Consider the following 22686-nt stretch of genomic DNA (forward strand, 5'->3'; position numbering starts at 1 on the left):
TGCCTATTATTGTAATCAAAGTCAGGTGCCCTCCTACAAGCACACGCAGGATGAATTTTTCTGCATTTGGGGTGTGGGAGGAGGAGAGGTGAAGGGGAAGCGAGCGACCTGCCGCTCAGCTCCCTACCATGCCTGGTGGGCATTCGATTAGTTTCATCTAGCACAAGCACTCAAATTTGGTATTTCATGGCTCAACTGTGTCAGACATATCAAATGCATAAATTTTGACACCTGAAGATAAGTAACTCGGTAAAACCTATTAGGAATGACCATAAAATATTAAATTCATCGATTTGTGACCCTCCCCCATCAATAAGTCCTGAAAATATTCAACTCTTCCACAATGACCACTTCGGACCACTCCATTTTCTCAAGAAGCAACCATTCCAGTCACAGGCGGATTCAGGGGGAGGGAACGGGGGCACGTGCCCACCCCAGACCCTTAAAATATATGTAAAAATTTTAATACGGTCCCATTATCATTGCGTCTGTTTTGTATTGCGAGGTATCCTTGTGCCCCCCGCTCCCCCCACAAGAAAGAAATCCTGGATCTGCCCCTGATTCCTTTCAACTGCGTTTTGATCAGAAACACATGAGAAACCAGGTCACTAGATAGTGATAGTGGGCTCCCTTTCCTTGGCTTGTCAGTAGGATATTCTAGATAATGGTAATTCGTTATTTTTCTTAACCTTCTTGGGTGAAACGTGAAAATTCATTTGAAGGTGGCGCCCGTTTAATCAAACTGAACAAGCGCTTTGCGCATTTCCATTGCTTTTTGACTTTCCGACCCACTTTTGTACTGATGGTACTGACTGAAATCTAAGTTAACAAGAGATTCACCCTGTGGTCAAGTCAAAGATACTCGGAAAAAATTGTGGAAATATCAAGTTCATTTTTTACATGTGTGTGACGTATGTATGCTTGTTATCCTATGTGAGATATGGGCCGCAACTTGGGGTGAGTAACGAGTGGTATGGCGACCGGCCCCGTATCATCAATGGAAATGATAAAACATTTAACGTCATTTTTTGAATGCTCGTGAATACCTTTCACAGAGTGATCGGTTAGAGCTTAATATGGCTGTGTCGTCTTCTTTCAGGTAATTTTTTCTGTCAATTGTGGCAAAACACGACCTGTTTTCAAGATAGTACCGGTGTAAACACCATGCTACACAGCCTAGAGGGGTGATTTCTCTAATTTTTATTTTACTTTATTTCCAGCAAAGTTGATGAGTATGGGTTTGAGCGGCCAGATGACTTTGATTATGAAACATACGAAGAATTCATGTCTCATTACTTAGTTGTCTTGGCGAAGAGGGCGAAAAAATGGTCCGATTTATTTGGCGAAGGCAAATCTTTGAAAAGAAACCTCACGGTGAAACGCTACGTGCGGAAAGGAATACCTGGAAGTCTTCGTGCTCGGGTAGGTTTACCTCATGAAGCTTTAATATTTTCGCGTATGTACCGTTGTGTGGGTTTCAGGTAGGTATAGATTACCTTTGACGTTTGGAGATGAAGAATGCGTCATCGGCATGTGTGCTGTGTTCTCATGGAAATTATGTCTGTAAGGTTTTGAAAAATTTCCTTGTTCTTCTCAAAATTCCGTTTTTACACCCATTAGAATTCATTTGGCGAACATTTTTCGCAGTTTAATGCAGAGAAATGGCTATTTCATACATGTTTGCCTGTTTCAGGTATGGATGTCAATCAGTGGTGCTGATCTAATGCGGGAACGAGCCGCCCCTAATTTATATGGTACCATATTAGCTGGACCCAAGGACGAGTCGTTGGTTGACATCGTCAGAACTGATCTCCCTCGCACTTTCCCAGACAACATATTCTTCACAGAGGAAACTTCTCGCATGGAAAATTCCCACCGGCAAATGCTTTTCAATGTTTTGGTCGCTTACGGCCATCATAATCGAGAAGTGGGATACTGTCAGGTAGTATTAAAATTTCATAATTTTTTATTGTGGAATTAACACGTAAAATTTTAATCATAACAATGACAGAAAAGTATTGGTGAGGCATGGCTGCTCAATTCATTTGCCTCTTTGGCTGCTTTCCTGAAATTACAAGGAACACATATAACATACTTTTATCTAATTAAGTGTTCTGTCAAAATCTGACCATTTAAATTTGTCTGACAAGGGGAGACCACGTACCTTTCTCCACCTTTTTCAATGCCGTATATTTTATGGCCTTTGGAATGGTGAAAATATCCCTGAACTAGTAGTGGTTCTGTTGAATGGGCCTTAGTTTGGCTGTAATTAATTAATTTTCATGCGGTTCCTTTCACAAGCCGCTTATAGTTCCATGGAATCGCACCTTTCAGAAGACGGGTCAGGTGGGGTAGTGGTAGCGTTTAAGTCTACCCCCAGGGGGGCCAGGGTTCTGGTCTTCGTCTTGGCAGTATATTTTGTTGTCTTCATTGTGATCATACAGCGTCAACTTTTTAATTCATTTTAATTGCAACAAGCATAGACATGAGTCTATTTTTTTATCATCATAATGGCGTTTAGGTATTTACGCAGTGTCATTTCAAACAAACAAAGTTTTCAGAATCAATTGTGGAAAGTTGATTCATTACGAACCACACGGATTTCAGCAAAATCGACAGTGTCACTTCACCTGCAAGAAAAATTCCCGGCTCAGAAGCTAATTTCGATGTCAGTGATGTAATGTTCACTTCTTCACATTCTTAGCGTCGATCTTATATCAACATATCTATCATTTAGCGTAAAATTCATAGGATGAGATCGCATAAACAAATAATGGTACAACGCCAATGATGTGCAACAAAGATGGTGGAGTATCAGTGGAAGTTGTTCTTTTGACCATAGTTTACCAATACAATAAGCAAGTTGGAGTCATGCATTGCCGCAGTAATGTCAGCATACAATTTTTAAATATTTTATGCATTCATTTTCTCATGGAAATGATAATGGATCATATTATGAAATAATATAGTAAATAGATTCTCCCGTCAATGACTAGGAAAGTCCAGGCCTGTCACAGTGCAGTTTGAGCCGTAGTTCAGTTCCAGTCATGTTACCCAACCCAGTCACAGTCCAGTTTGAGCCATAGTACAGCTCCAGTCATGTTACCCTGCCCAGTCACAGTGCAGTTGGAGCTCTAGCACAGTGATTCAGCACTGTTACAGTACAGTTCTTCTCAAATTCCAGCTGCCATAGTACAGTCTAGCACAGAAATGTGTACTGTGACTGTGCTAAGCACAGAGTTTAGTCCAGTTACAGTGCAGATTTAGTGCAGTCTCAGCACAGATTTTTTTTTGTATTGGAAAGTTCAGTTTTTTTTAAGTAATTGAGTTTCAGCATGCTCTTTATGGGCCAGTGGCATCACTGGAATTTTGCAGAAAGGTAAAGTATTTTTTGTGTGCATTACCTCTAGAATTTAGTATATGTTGATTAGGAACTGCTATGCTTTTAGCTGGCTGAAGGCTTGCATTTTAAACAGAGAAATACAGCAAATTTGACCCTGGGAATACATAAATTAAAATACATAAATACTTTTGGGTCATTCCATGTCAGTTCATCCAGGCATGACACCCACCGACTCGGATTTTGATGAAACTTGCCAATTTTCATCCTTCCATGCTGGAATGAAAAAGTGTAAAATATTTCTTGGCTATCTCTAATAGTTTTTTTTTCACGACCATTTGAAGTTTGGGTGAAACTGCAGTTTTTCAATGAATGCGGTCTCCAGAGGCACTTGCGCCTCCAGAGGGAAATAATTTGTCTCAGCCATAGTTTTCATCCGATTCTTATGAAAATTTGCAGGTTTGCTATAGAAGTCATGAGGATTCCAAAGACTTATTGAAAAATATCCTAAGGAATATTGGAAATTCTCTAAACTCGTATGTTTCATAAGATTTTAGAAAATTTTGCGTCAAAAACATGGTTCTATAAAACATCAAATTTTGACCTGAGGCAATATCTGAATCAAGCTAAATTATTTTTTCTAATATTCCTTATGGTATGACCCACCACCTGTAAAAATAAAATTCATGGCTTTTTGCTTGCTTTGTTGTTAAAAAAAATTTTATCCAAAAAAAATCCCTTTTCACGACTCTGGTCGTCAGTGTTGGGTCCTCCTTCAAGTGTGATGAATGCTTGTGTTAACTGTTTTCTATATCTAAGAAAATATTTACAACATGTATCTAGTGCATAATACATTCAAATATTAAAATATTTTTTTATGTGCAGGTTGTTTTTCTCCCGATAAGAAAAATATATTTTTAAATAGAATATTTTAAGGTATTCATAGCACTTCCCCATCATTGCTGGGGAAAACTTGATTGTTTGCTATATAAAACACATCAAAATACAGGATGCATGTCAATACAAATCACCTTTCTCCATTTTGTATTGACAAAAAACTTCACGAATGTGTTTTACTTCAATAATGTTGCACAACTTATAAATGATAAATCACAATATATAGTCACTCTTGTCTGCATCAGTTTGTAGTTAAATAGGATAATACCCAAGGTCTTCACTGAGGCCTATCTCTGAGAAAGCTAATATTTCAGTTACACTAGAGTTACATTTTTTCCCAGTAGTGGTAATTCCAAGTTTTCCTTTTAAATACAACAGCTGTCGGTTCACATGTTCAATGTCTTTCTTCGAGAAGTAATACATTCGTCCTGAGCCTCTTGTGGTAGGAGTTTCCACATAACAAATAACATTATTTACAGGAACATTGCAAATATCTTCTTTCTCTTTTGGCCAGTAAAATGATAAAGAATTTCACTTTTATATCAAATGAACATCCTTTGACATAAGTAGCCCAAAAAACCAGTGATTGTCATACAAGCAGGCCACAAAAGAATTAGTACAAGTTTTTGTCAAAATTTCTTCCCAACTTAGCTTTATCAAGAAATTGTGGACAGAACTGTCTGTGGTATCAAAGCTAATTTTTTTGTCGCAATAATTTATAGAAGAATGGTAGGTATGAGTACTTAGGATTGTTTTTACAAGGTACCAGCGAGGTTCTAATTGTTGCCGAACCATTGATAATCGTTCTTTTTTTTAAACGTAAAATAAAATTTTGTCCACTTTGTACTTGCAGAACTCAAACACCTTTTCAATGGAAGTCATTGTATTACCCAGATCCCGCTGAAGGCTTTCTCTTGTAAGAATGCACTTAACTGTTCCACCTATCCCATCACATGGAGTTTTCCAATGACTAGTTGAAAAAAAGACAAAGAAGCATGCAAGTCAAAGTCCTGGTGATGATGGCACAGGTTTATAAAGTTTTTACAGTTCTTATATTGGCCAGCACAACCATCACTGAAATATTGCACTTCCTTTACTTCAAGGAACTTTTCCTTTAAAAACTGAGTGACTATTTTTTGCGTTTCAAATACGAAAGCTACATCATATTCTAGATCGTCACAAAATACACACAAACTTGACACACAGAGATCTTTCTTCAGCTGTCCACGAATATAAATTACCGCTGGATGTAGGGAACAACCATCCTGATTCCAGTGATGACCCTGAACCTCATCTTGTATTACATAATGGTAGTTTTCACTGAAATCCAGCAAAACAATGGCTTCATCTGGCTGTAGGTTGTTTTTTAGTTCTTTTAGGTATCTCGCCTGGGATTTGTTTATGAAGGAATGTGGGAGAAGTTTTTCCAGATTGTTCACCAGACTATTGATGTATTCATCCAGAGTCACTGTTAACCTAATTTATTGGGTCCGATGTGTTGTCACCCATTGTATGTCACTTCATCTTCAGGGTCCCATTCTTCAAATTTACTTTTCAGATGCTCCTTCAGTCGTTTTCAGATATACATTCTGAACAGTGCCGTAACATGCAATCCCTGTTATCTTTGGAACAAACCAAGTAGTCAAATAGGTCGTTGTAGGTCTCCTCTATAGAGCATCCATGGAGAAGAAGTGATGCATTCTGATGGATAGCACAGACACACTCAGAATGGGTTGCAGAGGAGCCTGACAACACGCACCATTTAGGCCACAACAGACAAAATTTTGAAAACCCTATTTTAACATGTGGGAATTCAAATTAAAAAGCTGCAAACAGCTCATTTAGATTACTTAGAAGTAACCTCATTTGCTTGTGAACATTTTTGGACACACTCACCTTATCTTTCATTCCTGGCATAAGGCGTGAATACTCATAATTTTGGTAGAATGACTGAACTAAGTCCACTGCATGTTTTTCCCCCTCCTTGGATCTGGTATGGCTATGATGCCTTTCATTCTTAGAATTCCCTAGCATGCTGAATTGTATATTCACTAGCATTAATTTCGGTGGCTACTTTTTTCCTACTCCACAAAGTCGGAGCTAGTGTTAGTAGCTGAATTATCTCTCGCTGACTGCCTGCTGTCACCAGGTTTTCTTTTAGTAACCCAACTAGCACATCCATATCACTCGCTTTATCAAGAACTTCTGAATCATGCTCTGGAAGGAAATCTTTATCCAGTACTTTGAAAACCTTTTTGTTCAAATTAGAACAGCATTAATGAGGTAAAAAACATTTGTGAAGTTTTTTGTCAATACAAAATGGAGAAAGGTGATTTGTATTGACATGCATCCTGTATTTTGATGTGTTTTATATAGCAAACAATCAAGTTTTCCCCAGCAATGATGGGGAAGTGCTATGAATACCTTAAAATATTCTATTTAAAAATATATTTTTCTTATCGGGAGAAAAACAACCTGCACATAAAAAAATATTTTAATATTTGAATGTATTATGCACTAGATACATGTTGTAAATATTTTCTTAGATATAGAAAACAGTTAACACAAGCATTCATCACACTTGAAGGAGGACCCAACACTGACGACCAGAGTCGTGAAAAGGGATTTTTTTTGGATAAAATTTTTTTTAACAACAAAGCAAGCAAAAAGCCATGAATTTTATTTTTACAGGTGGTGGGTCATACCATAAGGAATATTAGAAAAAATAATTTAGCTTGATTCAGATATTGCCTCAGGTCAAAATTTGATGTTTTATAGAACCATGTTTTTGACGCAAAATTTTCTAAAATCTTATGAAACATACGAGTTTAGAGAATTTCCAATATTCCTTAGGATATTTTTCAATAAGTCTTTGGAATCCTCATGACTTCTATAGCAAACCTGCAAATTTTCATAAGAATCGGATGAAAACTATGGCTGAGACAAATTATTTCCCTCTGGAGGCGCAAGTGCCTCTGGAGACCGCATTCATTGAAAAACTGCAGTTTCACCCAAACTTCAAATGGTCGTGAAAAAAAAACTATTAGAGATAGCCAAGAAATATTTTACACTTTTTCATTCCAGCATGGAAGGATGAAAATTGGCAAGTTTCATCAAAATCCGAGTCGGTGGGTGTCATGCCTGGATGAACTGACATGGAATGACCCTTTTACTCTCTTGGAAAAAATACTTTTACTCATAATTTGGGAAAATTAAGGCTCTGATAACATGCATTGCATAGAAGTTTTTATACTTTATTACCAAATATTTATGTTTTCTAACTTCCTAAGCTCTATGAGCACTCAGCTTTACCATGCTTTTCTCAAAATAGAAAATTGGACTGCAATGGAACTACTCAAAATAACTCATATGATTTATGATGTGTATTTCCCACGCAGGCTTTAGTCAAAGGTGAAGTTGGCTATGTTTGGCTTGTCCAAGTGAAAATATTATGTAATGACCAATGGGAGAGAGTGAAAAAGTTGGGTGAAATTTTGCCTGGGAATTTGAATGCGAGAATGTTGTAGCAATCCTATATCAGTTTTTATTTCTATTACATTGGCTTAAAGGATTTTTCTTTCTTTCAGAAACTTTACTTTTAGCGTGTTGAATCTCTTACGTACCCTCTAAGAAACTAAAGGGCGTCCTTTTTGCAGGGCCTCAATTATATAGTTGGACTTCTCCTACTGGTTACCAAGGATGAGGAAACTACATTTTGGCTCCTAAAGATGCTGGTTGAGCACACATTGCCACAATACTACATTTGTACTATGGCAGGCCTTATAACTGACATAGATGTCCTTGCTGAACTAGTAAGGTAATCATATCAGTGAAGTGAAACATTAATTTTAGAACTCTTTAAGAATATATAATAACAGGGTAATCATAACTGGTACAATGTCTCTTCCTTTGGAGCTTGTGGATTAAACATCATGGAGTGTCCTTATTTAAAATCTTTGTGAAAATTTTGATCTAACCTTATATTGATCTTGTTTTGACCCCCAAATATAATTTATAGATGCTACTTACAAGGGGAGTGTCCGAAAACCAGGTCTCAGATTTCAATCAAACTCCATATGCGCATACCCACACTGGAAGCTGAAAACATCAAATCTTACCCACGATTCACAAGAGAACAACTAACCCTTTCCTGCCCTATCCTCTGCAGTAGGGTATGAATGTAAGTGTAAAAATGATCATAAATATTTTTGGGAAAGAACCATTGTTACCCGAATAAGGCCAGCAGGGGAGGGAAATGTGTCTTCTTCCAGAGCTCCGGGCGGTCATCCATCTTTTCAGCGAGTGGTCCTTAAACTGTTTACAAACCATCTGTAACTTGAGGCCCCCCAGAAGCATCTTGTTGGTAAATTTTGCTATTACCTCTCCGTGAAAGAAAATTACCAATTCTTATGCTTAAAACATAAAGATTCATGGCTATCATTTTCCTTTCCTAATCTGAATAGTGCTAAAATTTCAACTAATAAAGCAATCCAATTCCAAAAATTAGGCTTAAATTGTATGAATAAAAGTCCATATTTCAATGCAAAAGGGAACCGAGTACGTGCATAACGTAAAAATGTTTCGAGTCACAACTATGTAATAACATAATTGAAAGTAGTCTTCTGTGTGAAAAAAAGGGAAAACATTAATCGCTGCTATATTGTAGAAGAAGATTTCCCCGCAGACATATAAATTTTTCAGTGAAAATCGTGGAAATAATGATTTATAGCTGGCTATTGTAAAATGAAAAGTAGGAAAAAATTATAAAAAATAAAGTGCCACATCCGAGAATCAACCTTGGTACCTCGGGATAGGAGTCCAAAACAGTAACAACCTGACTACTGCTCGCTGTTAATCAATGCCCATTTCTAAGGGAATGTGATTGACCTTTTAAATGTTTAACTGCTTTTTTTGTTTAAACTATTGGTTATATAACTCCATATTGGGGGTGATTCGTGGACAGCTCCTTATGGACTAAAACACTACAAAGTGTGATTGAAATCTGAGGCCTGATTCTCAGGCACGGCACATTTTTTTTGTTAGACGGCTGAATCAATTTTAAAATTTCAACTCTTGCATTGCAGAATAAAGGTGCCTGAAGTGCATGCACATGTCACTGCATTGGGTCTTCCGTGGGCCGTCATTGCCACCAAGTGGTTTGTGTGTCTATTTGCTGAAGTTTTACCCACTGAGGTAAGTTTAATTACTGACAAACCATGCTTGAGTTCAATGAATGTATGTACTCTATTGAGGATGAAAAGTCGTTGGTTGGTAGCATTTGAAAAGAATATTTGGAGGAGGATTGCAAGAACAGGATGCTTAGACAATTGAATTATCGTAGAAGTTTGTGTAAATAAAACCCATGGTGATGGTGTCGTACAAGAAAAAAATTGTGCCCATTGAAGTGTCTGTTTACTTGAGGTTAGAACCTTATATTAATGCATATCCTTCTACTGGGGAATGCAATACTGTCCTTAAATCAGAGATATCCGTAAGTCAGAGGTGTCCATGAACAGAGGTTTCACTGCATATGAAATGGAAGGAAAAGTACTTGATAAATGAAAGGAAATGTGTACCAATATGTGAGGTTCTTGGATGACATAGAGTATTCATAAAGCACTTTGTGAGAGATATGAAGTATGTAATTTTTATTTCCATTTCACAGTGCATATTTTTTGACATGCAAACATTTCATGCAATTTACCTCAAAGCCAGTTATACTTGCAATGCACAATTTGTGTGATAAATCCGCAGGGAAAAATCTTTCGCCTAGGCATCATTCCTCCCTGTGGATAGGCGAATGAATTTTTTCCCTGTGGATTTTTCGCACAATTTGTGCATTGCGGGTGACACCCATAAAGTTATCGCCGTGGCTAGTCCTGGTATACTTAAACCTTGTTACACATGTTTTAGTATAATATTTGGTCACTACTTTGATCCCTAAAGTCAATGTAAGTTAAGTGGTTTACAAATAAGTATCCAATAGACCATTAGGAATACAGCAAAGTAAACCTAATGGCCCACTGTCAAAGCTGAAATTATTTGCCTTTTTGTAAAATCATGCATTATATACTGCCGTGTTAGGGAAGGTTCGCAGGAAAAAAATTTAGTTGTTTTTATATGCATATTTATGTTTTATCCAGAAATTATGCTGGAATAGTTTTCTTTGTTACCTGTGTTGGAATGAGCAAATGTTGCCCTTTTTTATTGTCATTCATTAAATTTCTGCTATGTCATTTGTTTGGTTCTTTGATTTGAGTGGTGTTTAGTGGTGGTTTTTGTTTTTCCTTCATTTTGAAAGAGAACCAAGTTATCTTTTTATGACCAGTCATAGTCCAAATACTCAAGTTGGAGCAATAACAGTTTTTAAAAATTTTTTCGACTGGAGTTTCACATTTTATATGTTAGGGGGCATCCATAAATTATGTTTAAGAGGCGTTTAGGGGGGCAGGGGTCAAGATTATTCGCTCCCTATCTCTCGTGTGGGAGTGGTCCAAAAATCGACAAAATCACCACATGTCAGTAGTGTAGCTCGGAATATGCTTTGGGTTTAGGAGGCCTAGGGGGTGACCACCCTCCCCCCAAGCATCTCTATGTCTATTTGCCTTTTTCTAAAATCATGCATTATATACTGCCGTGTTAAGGAAAGTTCTTGGGAAAAAAATTCAGCGATATAGAAGGTTATGTCAGTATTCAGTGACTTGTCTCACTGCCATGATATTGATAAAAGATCTTTAACTTTAAGCAGATGTAGTTATTACATGAAGTAAGATTTGATGCTTTCCCCGGCAAATGTAGTCAAAAGAAGGCTACTCCATCATCCATCCATAGTCAAAGAAGGCTAATCCATCATGAGCCGTGAAGATGTAACATGACTCGAGTTACGAAACATTGGCAGAATGGAGAGAGACCACCCGGCTGGAAGCCCAAATAGCCTTCTTTGGCAGTTATTACATGTCAAATATTGCCAATAGTTTTCAATATTTTTTTTTCTCCCAAGCTTTGAGGTATCTATTCCCCCTTTTCCCCCCTAATAGTTTTGCCAATGCCTCACGTAATTAATGGATGCTCCCTTATGGGCCCAGAGTAATACACTCAAAATAAACAAATTCCAAACTGTCAACAACCTGAAGTACTGTTTAAAAAAATTGGAGGAGCAAAAAAAACAAACAAAATATGCATTTTAACATTAAATTTGAAATAGGTAATGATTTTATTACTGAAATGCATATGATGTTAGCATTCTCTATTATCCTGATTTGTAACCAATTCTAATTCTGAAAATTTCCTCATGATGTTCACTTTTTAACCTCTATATGTTTCTTCTGATTTTATATTTTAACATGTCATCTCAAGGAAAAGATTCCTCATTATAATGGTGAAATTTTATTGTTTTGCAGACTGTGCTGAGGGTATGGGATTGTCTATTTTACGAGGGATCCAAAATAATCTTCAGAGTTAGCTTAACTCTCATAATGAGGAATAAGGAAAATTTACTGAAATGTTCAGATTTTCCTGCCTTGGTGGAGTGCTTCAAAGAGATAACAAAGGATTCTTTGGTTCTCCAATGTCACGAATTTATGGAGGTATGTTTTGATATTCACCTCAATGAATTATGATTGAAACTATGGCTCTCTACGACTCTCACTGTCATTGTAAGGGCCATTTTAATGGTGTAATGTTAAACTTTTTAGGGACATGGAAAGAAAAATAACAAATACTTCCATCTATGGGCACTATTTTCATTAATTCTCATTTTGAACTAATTTGCTTGACTGTACCTTTAATCCATTTTCATACATACTAAGATTATGGCTAAATTATTCAGGGGTAATTCCAAAAAAGACATTATATATTCAGCCCTTGGAAAAAAAATTTTTGGACTTTCAGATTATGAATAGCGGTTGGTAAATTGGTAGTTTCATATCTGTGGCATGGTTTTCAAGGTATGTTACTTCCCAAAGATTTTAACCCTTCAACTGTGCAAATAAGCTGAAATAGGCTACTGAGGGTTCCTGGCAGCTAGGTACTGAAGGGTAATAAAAATAAAAAGAGGAGTAAAAGATGTCTGCATGGCATCTACTTGTCAAAGGGAGAACTTCGTAGCACCAATAGACTTGGAGAGTAGAAGCATAGTTCAAATTGTCGCTAGACATTCTACTTTCTATATAAGCTTATAGGCGATGGGAGCAGGTTAAGGGATAAACGTGAAAAATATTCTGATTTAAAACAACGATCCTGTTTTAAGTTCTATAATTTCACAAAAAATCCACAGGGAGAAAATGACCAGGTTTCTAGTCACGGCAAATGATTTTTTCTCTGTGGATTTTTTTTGCACATTTTGTGCATTGCAGCTGACTCTGTAAAGATCACCGTGGCTAGTCCCGGTATTCTTAAATTCCGTAATTATTTTCTATTGGGGTGAACTTAGTCAAAGCTTTAATTGCAGTTTGGGCCATTGTTGTGTTTTAGAAACTAAATAACGTGCCAAGTCATTAATCATCATAAGCAACTGTGAGTGAACCACCCCTTTGTCTTACAAGGCAAGCCATTTTAGGGAAGTTCTCCTAACTTCAGGCAACAATATCTTGGGCAGTTTTCAGAATTCTAATGAGTATCCTGCTTAGTGCATTTTTGTGGGTCCTTTTACGATCACGTACTTTTAAAAAATCATAGGAAATCCCATTTCATGTGGTGTCATCATCATCATCACTGGTCAACAAACCTAAGATTTGTTTGATGCACCTCTCTCCTCTATTCTCCTATCAGCTAATTGTTCTTACTTCTTCTCTTAATTATGTATGCATTCAGAATTTTTATCAAACTAGTCTACTTATTTCAATTTATGCAATATGATGCCATATTATCTATGTGTATTAATGCAATGCGTATTTTTATTTTTGGTGCGTTTATTCATTAAGAACGGCTAAATTCAGGGTTTCCACTCAACCTTGAAAACCTTAAAACCGTGAATAAGCCGAGAATTTCGCATACTGTTAAAGAACCTGGAAAAAGCGTGAATTTGGTTCTAAAGCCTTAAAAATCTCTCAATCTTGATTTTATGATCGTAGAATTACTATTGACAGATTAATAGAAAAATGGATATTTCGATCATATTTCAAGGTCAGTCACGCCCTGACATGACCACGGATTTACCTGGACACGCATTCGTATTTGAAGTGCAATTATTGGTCCATGTGTCATGATGACACATTGACCTTAAGCCACTACCAAAGCCAGAAGACTGGTAACCAAATTGTTCATTAGCACTTGCGAAAATTCAGACACTTCTTAACTTCCCTGACACCCTGGTCCATCTACTTTCCCACTCAGAACCTTTAGCCAGAGCTGAATTTTGCAAACGATATGTGACATCAGTAGATATAGCACTTTCATTGCTGTGTTTGCATTCACAGTGTATGTCGGGTTTGTTAAATTTGTAGTTAACGTGCGGTTAATGATTGTTCCTTGATCAATATTTCTGCCTAAAATGGTTTATCTACAAACCGTGAATTTGAAGACATTTAGGTGGTGAAAACCTGGAAAAAAATGTAAACTTTATAATTTAGATTGAGTGGGAACCTTGTGAATTACATTTTATTGTACACACATGTATATGCTCAATATTTATAGTTCCTATCTATATGTAATAACATCTCTTATTTAATGATTACAGAGCATCTTCAAAACACCTGGATCTCTTGCTGGAAGTACAATTACAAAATTAAGAACGAAAATATCTCAAGAAAAGGAGTCGAAGAAGTGAAGGTGCTTTCATATGATCTTGTTGTTATTATATATGAAAAAGTCTATAAATGTTGAAGTGTGCCTGTGTGTGTGAATCAAGAATTGTATAGGCGAAGATGGACTTCCGTGATAAGAAGGAGTTTTCAGCGATTGCTTTAATGGACCACTGGTTAGTAGTGGCTCCATCAGTCACGTGAGTTGACTATTTTTATCTTACCAAAGCTAAATGGAGGGTATACATAGTTTTCTTTGGATCAAGGCATGCAGTTTTTATTGTGAGTAAATAGTCTTGTTGAAGTTACCGTGTTTCTGCAAAGGTGTTGCTTTTGCTGATTGTGATGGAGAATTTCCCCTCTCATATATGCTGCTATCTAGTGGGTGTTCTTGAAATATTTGTGGTTGGTGTTTCATCGAATGGTATTTGTAATGGTTAGGTGTAATGCTTCATCCGTCGCTTCTACTGTGGAAGGTAGATGAGTGATACGTATGTTGTTGGTCTAGTCAAACTAACTTGGGAAGTGTGTAACAGCATCCCAGTATTTGATGAAACTGGGTTGAGAACTGAGGTGGTTTTTTGGTTGGAATGTGAAGTAGATCCAGTTGTAAATATCCATGCTATTGTTACATATTTTAAATTGAATTTTAATGAAATTCTTGGCCTATTGCCACTATTTTGAAACCTTGAGAAGTAATTGAAAGCCATATACTACTTAAACCTGCATGTGTGTCACTCAACTCGTTACTAAAAGGTGATTCGATTTTTTAAAATGCTGCGCAAAACATGAATTGTATACCTACCCTTTGTAATTTTATATAAATGGTTAATGTGATTCATAGTATACTGTTTGTTGAAGCTGGCTGAAAATATGGTTCCCTGTATTGTGTTTTTTTAAGGCAGAAAAATCATGTAGAGTATGATTGGATAATCTTCTTAAAAGATGATTGTTTTATTATTTTTCATGTTAGTGGAATCATTTAGTGTAACAATTCTAGCCATTACAGATGTATTCTGTAGCATCTCATCATGTAGTGCATCAAATCATCCATATCATTAAGTGTTTTTGTGTTGCTTAGCATATATTTGGTGTGTTTACAGTGTTTTAGCTGTTTTTTTGTGTTTCTTGTGGGTATTTGGAGAAAATGAACTTGTCTCGTATTTTTATTTTCATGTACATTAATTAATCACCGTGGGGATCGTTCCTCCACAATTCAGGTGCATAATGCATTCCTGGGAAATGTTTTCCGCCTTCAACATTATCATTTACCCATAGTTGCTTATTCAGTCACTTGCTCAGTGCTTCAACCAGAGGATCATAAGTGGGCACAAAATCAATAGTAGTCAATCACCTTTAGTCATGCCCCTCGTTTGTTCTAACAACAGTGAGTTGGTGACTTACAGTGAACTACTAAGCATTTGGCTTTGCAGCACACTTTAAGGTTACACACATTGAAGATAGTTAAATTGTTTTCTATATTTTAAAGCTAGTGCCCAACATTAGTGAAAAGAGACAATATCACCAGTCAATACACATAGGAAATATCTTCCGAATAAAAGTTAAGCATTCATTAATCAATCAAGTAAAATTGTTTTGTCTTATCACTTGCTCATACATGGGTAAATGCCTGCAGTGTATTTTGAGTGGGGATGTAGGTCGGTTGTGTCCCCCATAGATTAGTTTTGATAGATGAGGTTAAATCTTACCCCTGACTCAGCCATTGGTGTGTGAATTTCACACGTTCGCGTTTGAAATTCACACACCAACCACATTTGAAAAGAAGTTCACTGTTTAGTAGGGATGTCTTTCCCTGGCCCACTTTTTTAAAATTCTGATTTTCTGAATTAGCTTCATGATGAATATTGTTTAAAGCTGTCTGAAATCATCACCTTGATTTGCACCTCTGTCCATTTGACGAATAAAGAAATGCTGCATCCATTAGGCCACTATCATTGTGCTTCATTTTATATGTTCATGTATCTTTTTCCATGCACTATTTTTTGGCTTATGGAGCATTTAGCGTTCACACTCGTATTGGCATTTATTTTGAAAAATATAAGTGACCCATCTAATACTTTTCCTCTTTGATTATTCTCTTCTCAAACCATCGTAAATTCTTGTATGTTCTCTTATTCACTGCTTACTTGATTGGTCTTATTTAATTCTCGCTTCACCGGCTATCCCACATAATAGTGGAGGATTGAAAAAAATGGCATTGAAGGGCTTAACTATGGAATTTATTTTATTCTTCAGTATAATCTTGTTGGTCTGCTCTGATTAGATGTTTCCTAACTTCCCTCATATTCAGCCACAGTTGAGGTTCCTTGAACAGAGATTATTCACCCCAAATGTCCCAGACTATGTTGTGCATACATGAATTCATTTCCTTCTTTTACATCAGTGTTGAGATTATAATCTAGGGAGAGTTTTTTTTAAATTATCCTTGACACCTATTGAATGTGGACCAAGCTACTCATAATGCACAAGTATCTACATTTTCATAGGTAATGATAGTATATCATGGAATTTCCCATGATATTGTGGATTAGATATTACCTAAATGTCTTTGGTTTGATTTTCATTATGAACAGGGTAGATATGGTTGTTGAGGATCATAGCCTTTCTCGTAGAACAATTTTTTGAGAATGGATAAAAATTTGGGCTTGCATCTCATTTTGTATCTACCTCTTTGTCGTATAGGACATTTAAACTGCCCTCCATTTGGTTTAATTACTTTGAGATATTTTAATGTTGGATTCTCTCTAACTTAATTCCATGACAATGTATGTACACTACCACTTGCCATTGTGATCTGAATGGCTTAGTATGGTCTCACTCACTCAGTTCCAAAAGCTACAACTGTATCAACTGTTAAAAAATTGCTTGACTCTTCATTATCAGCATTTTCTGATGTTTTATGGTTTTATGTTGCCTGTTTTCCTTTTGGTATTTGCTGTGGTTGGAAAAAATATCCTTAAGAAGCAGTGCCAATGCATACTTCTAGGATGCTGTGCATATTAATGAGTGCTGATCCATTTAATTACCTCACAATAAACCTTATGCAATTGGTGCATTTATAATGGGTAACATTTGAAAAGTTTTGCATGATGAACTAATTTGGGAGAAATCCTCATTATAAATTTGTCGATTCTTCGCTTTCATTGATCTCAGTGTTCATTGGAAAAACTCTCTAAAAAGTAAACTTTGCACCATCTCAATAATTAACTCAAGGTAGACACATCCCATAATGGGAATAAAATTATGATTCCCTGTGGATAAGGATTTTGTATTGAGGCATATGGTTTTGCTTCCTGTTATAATTTTGCATTGGCAGCTGGAATGCCTTCCTATTCCTTTTTTCTTACTTCAAGTGGTGATTTATGTTTATAATCATGGCTTTATTTTTGATTTTCTGTTGAATGTTACCATCATCTTTTATATTTGCTTGATAAAATTGCGTTCATTATTCGTATTTAAAGGCTCTTAATATTCATCTGAAACAATATTTATACTTATATTTTTTGCATTTATTTTTACTGTGGATACTTTATTTAATTTCCTGTTTTATGTGTGAGCTAATACGAGAATTTTATGTTCTATATGAATGTGCCATGGAGTGTCTTTCATGGAATAAGTTGTTTCATTAAATTTTGCCATGCATTTGTTTAAAAAAAATGTATTCGTGTATGCTTAGCTCTTCCACTAAAAGATCTCTCTATCATGTATCCACCTAAGAATTATATTTCCACATCAGTATCAGGGGCAGTCTGGGGCTCATGATGCAGCTCTCCTTCACAGGGTATTTAGAGATCCTCCACTGGAAAATTTTACGAAATTGCATGCCCAGAAATGGATTTTGACGCTATTATGGCTTTTAAAAACTAGGTAAAACTTAATAAAAAAATAGCAATTTCATAAGAAAAAATACTATTTGAGGTAGAATTTCACAGCTTATAAAATTTATTAGCATTTTATGATTCTATTATCTATTTATTGAATTTGTTCCTTGAAACTGCTCTGAAATCTATAAAACTTCTAAAATAATCTTTTCGAATAATCATGTCAAGTATCAGGTTCTCTTTCATCTTCTGACACTTTTATTTTTTTAGATCATATTTTTACCCTGGGTATGTTATTAATAAATAAACTAACAGAAACGTGTACTTTTATAATTAGAGAAAAACTTTGGTTCAAGAAATCGAGTCTTCTTCATTATACCTTTCATATACACTTCACAATAGACACGAGCATTGTCGAGCACGGCAATTGCCGACCAGCCAACCTGGCCAGACCGCCCCTAATCAGTATATAAGAAGTGCCTTCCGACATTTTTGGTCATATCTTTGCATTTCCCATATGTGTGAGTTAATCTTTTGTGTTTTTATCGCGTGAAAAGGGAAGGCACTGTGGGTAATTCAGAATAAATGTTATAATGGTCATTACTCTCATTCAAAAGAGTAGTGTTGCATACAAAGTATTTCTACTCTTGTTACAGTTGTAACTGCCTTATCTCCACTTGAATTTCTGATTACGCTACCTATAGGTATCGGTTCAACAATTTAAAACTAAGAACATGTCTTCTTTCCATTAGAGAAGCCGAATATGTGGTTGTAAATAATCTTGATAATCCCAATTCTAATGATGTCACAGGTCAGATTGGGAACCCAAGTCTTTGGCATTTAAGGGAAAACGATTGATTTTTCATCACAAAAATAATTTCATTTGATTGGTATTCCAGACTTGTAATGTCACAAATTTTATAAAAATAGGTTGTATAAAATTTTGGAAATGTATTATTGCATATTTGGGTACTGTAAATTGCCCAACTTCATTAAAGTGATGAATTTCAATTGAAGTTATGATGTATGCGTAGTTAATGCCTTATTTAGTTGCAGACCAGCTGAAAAGATGTTCTGCCAGTGAAAATACATTTTTAATCAGACCAGGATGTCCAGAAAATTAAGGCCTAATATTTAAAATTCTGTCTTTCAGTATCCAGCTCAGCTAAGCAAGAAAGTGTTCATTTTTTTTCTTTTTAAATGAGGAAAGAAATAATTTTATAATATACAATAAATGCAACCAAACAGTGTTATATTTAATTACCTTGGTGTAATATATGATTTATAGCAGTTGTATCTTAGATCCTGGTAGAGTACCCTGTTATTGATGGAAATCATTATGTATTGTGCCATGAGTAATGAATAAACCTGAATATTGATCATGTTAAACGACAATTGTGACCCTATCACCAGGTTATTCCTCCCTATGGAAACTGATCATTACCTAATTAATCAGCCTATGAAGAATCTCTGACTCACTCCAGTGATTCGACTCAAATGTTAGTTTGGATATTTTCAGAGGATCTCTAGGATTGAAGCAAATAGAACATACCTAGAAGGAGAAAAATGTAAAATTTGGTTCTTAGAATATTTAATTTAAAGAAAAGTTTCAATGGTAATGTTTACATATAATTTGGTTCGGTCTAGAGTTTTAGTCGAAGACATTCTGATATTATACGTATGTGTTGGATCTGACTTCCATCAAGACGTTCATCATACATATTTTAAAAAAAATTTTCTCAGTTCATTGAATGTTCACTTAAGCTTCTAATAAATCTTCGTCTCTGTTGTTAGTTATTCACTCAAATCCCATGGCAACTTTGAGCATAAACTCACGAATCGATTGTTGTTTTAGTATTCTTCTGGTTATCTTAGATTATCATGAGACTATACATGAGTTAACCATATCCCCTCTCCCACATTCAACTCCCCTCTATCCCTAAATAATGCATTTTTCCTTTCAATCTATCTCCTTATACCTTTGTCCCTCATTTCTTACTCTGGAAGCTTCTCAAAACATTTGGTCTTTTTGTGAAAATCCTTCATTCTGTATTCCTCACACTGGTTACCTAGTGTATCAACTCATGCCAGCAGACTTCTTGCTGACTGGCTTACGAATGACTGATAATTTGCTAACCTTACTGATTTAAACATCAATTTACCCCCCAATTTAAACCTTGTTTCTAGCTCCTCCCATACCTTTATTATCTCTTCTATATACAGGTAATTAAATGGAAATGGCAATTGGGTAGACAGTGGCAGATTGAGAGGGTATTTCTGGACAAATTGATAAGATGCTAATTTTTTAGGAGGCTTTACAATGTAAGTTTTTATTTCATCACCTTAACCTGCAAAGTTCTAAAACCTTTGATTAAATTGATATGTAAAAGTCCCTTGTACATCCCTATCAGATTGCAGACATGTTATCGCAGATAGGTACTGCATACCATCAAGGATACTGCAGTTAATAATGAACCAACCATCCCCAAACCGATTCGACCATCCAACAAATCCAATTGTCTGATTTGTCTGTGGCTGAATTTATGGTGCACTTCATTTGAGAATTTTATTCACCAGGAGGTTTAGAATACAGTATGATATCATTTTGGGAATGAAGAACTTAGGGAGTGGTTTAAGTCTAATGGTGATGATGACAACTTCGCTTCTGATGCTGTATGGTTTATCACTGATGTCACAATTTATGGGTCAGCTGAAAGTGAGTTTTCTGTTTTAGAAATATGCATTAATCTGCAAGCAACATTCGATTCATTTTATTTCATGGGTCATGGATTAGGTTGGTGTGGAGGCGAATCCCTACTTGAGTGTCTTGTGGAGGGCACTTCAAGAGTAGCACTCCATCCATCATCTGGGACATTAAGCTGTGGCACTCTTGGCACCTTTTGTTAAGAGCAGGCTAATGCTTATGCCAGGTCTCTCCTTACCCTTCTCTCGCGGCACAAATACCATCAGTCATTCTGGTTCACACATTGAGTATTATTTTCTCCGTAACTTACATTCACTGTTTGAATGCCAAGGGAAAACCACATTAAAATAGCCCTTCTCCATCTGAGGGTCAATTGTTGACTATTCTCAGGTTTTGAATTTTCGGTTGCCACTGAATGAAATGCCCTGAACGCATCATACTTCAAAGTTCTGATCTCATAAATATGTCAATGCTTCTTGACATCATGAGATTTGCCCAACATTTAAAGATATTATCTTGAGTTATATGTGGGTTACACAAATGGCCCTCATCGGATTTTTATAATCATCCATCATGATTATCAACTGCAAAGTAGCTTCACGATATTGAAGGTAATGCAACAAAGTATGATAAGTTTTGATGGAATATTACTCTTTATCAACGTATGAACGTACTTAGGCTCTAATTTCTGAGCATTGTTGGTTGCTTGTTGAATTCTTTCATTAATGTTATACATCACTGCGTAGGTTAATCTGCACTATCACTTGCCTGTATTAGTGGGCGGAAATGTGATACTCAAACTTTTCTTTATTTTCACATCGATCCGGCCCTCAGATGATATAAGAATTATACACACGTGTGATTTAAAATTTAATGATTTTTAATCATATCTGCACCCTGGTGGTTGTCATTCAATTTGCCATTTCTCCATTCAACAGGTTCAATGTAAGTGGTTAAAACGCATTCAGTAAGATTATTTATTTATCTATCCACAACTCTCATATAGGATTCACCAGATGGTAAGTGAGAACCACTACTGGAAATATAAATAGAAGCAACGCATTTTATTTACAACGCCTTTGAGTACAGCTAATAATAAAGTCGAGGAAACCAATAAAAATACAACTCACTTGATTTTGGAAATAAAAATCCAATGTCCGTACGGCCTTCACAAGGCTACATAACTTTCCAAATTCAATACAGCTCGTGAGGTCCTAGTAAAACGAAGCAACATTTGTACTTGGCAATAGCACAGCACCACGATTTTTAAACAGCCCGTTTCATTGGTGACCTACCCCAAACTTCACTGCAAGCAAGTTGGTACGGCCATAAATGATTATGGCCATGCACTTCATCCCACCAACGACTCGGCTAAATAATTCCATGAATATCATGAAATTCATTACGATAGTAGTATCACGAAACTACGTAGAAACACCATGGAAATTAACTGCCATCATGACCTGCTGTTCTCCAATAGATCCTTAGCTTCGTTGATCTTGGCTGCAATTAGCGGTGACCCTCCTCTGTCTGGATGGTTTAATCCCATCAATCGTTTGTGCGCTTCCTGCAAAGCATGATGCAATGCCTTTAATTCATTGCTTAATTTTAAGATATTCTACGGAATTAGTGCCCAAACTTACCTTTATTTTATTTTTGCTGGCACTAGGTGACACGCCGAGTATAAGACAAGCTTCCCTTTTCGTCATTTTTTGTTCAAAACCACCTTTATAGTACCGGCTATTAGCAAAAGACTGAGAAAATGATAGTGACAAACATTAGTTCAAGGAATGACATTTTCCATGAAATAACGCACTAAAACAGTACTTACTTGGGGGTCTAACTTTGGAAGTGATTTCATCGCCTCGTTCATTTTTTCTGTCATTTTAGGCATCATTCGAACAACTTGCCTCCCAACAAACCCTACGGCCACAAGGCCGAGGCCAACGACAACTGCAGTACTAGCCTACAGTGAAAAATATTGAGGTAAGATCAATGGATTTAAATTCATGAAAGACAAACTATACTTTGGAGTATCCTTCTCACCATGAAATGATGCCAGATATTCGGCACTTTCGTTGAGAAACTTCGTGTTGATTCCCTGCGACCTGTTATGACGACAATGTATCGCTTTTCGTTTCGTATTTGATATGTTTTAGTTCG

At 36.2% G+C, this 22686-nt stretch overlaps 2 protein-coding genes across 2 annotated transcripts; one reads left to right on the plus strand and one right to left on the minus strand.

Moving 5' to 3' along the window:
* Positions 1-763: 763 nt before the first annotated feature.
* LOC124160756 (growth hormone-regulated TBC protein 1) lies at positions 764-19214 on the plus strand. Its single transcript, XM_046536768.1, has 7 exons — positions 764-1099; positions 1221-1422; positions 1694-1942; positions 7894-8054; positions 9322-9430; positions 11638-11823; positions 13914-19214. The coding sequence occupies exons 1-7, from the start codon at positions 1077-1079 to the stop codon at positions 14001-14003; spliced, it is 1020 nt and encodes a 339-aa protein (XP_046392724.1). The 5' UTR covers positions 764-1076; the 3' UTR covers positions 14004-19214.
* Positions 19215-21566: 2352 nt separating this feature from the next.
* On the minus strand, positions 21567-22669 carry LOC124160757 (mitochondrial import inner membrane translocase subunit TIM14). The gene is made up of 4 exons (XM_046536769.1): positions 22570-22669; positions 22355-22489; positions 22167-22277; positions 21567-22090 (listed from the first exon to the last, which is right to left on the minus strand). Exons 1-4 carry the CDS (start codon positions 22570-22572, stop codon positions 21980-21982), a joined length of 360 nt encoding a protein of 119 aa, XP_046392725.1. The 5' UTR covers positions 22573-22669; the 3' UTR covers positions 21567-21979.
* Between the last annotated feature and the right edge of the window lie 17 nt (positions 22670-22686).

Source organism: Ischnura elegans, chromosome 6, assembly GCF_921293095.1.
Source record: "Ischnura elegans chromosome 6, ioIscEleg1.1, whole genome shotgun sequence".
In the NCBI taxonomy this organism is placed as follows: domain Eukaryota; kingdom Metazoa; phylum Arthropoda; class Insecta; order Odonata; family Coenagrionidae; genus Ischnura; species Ischnura elegans.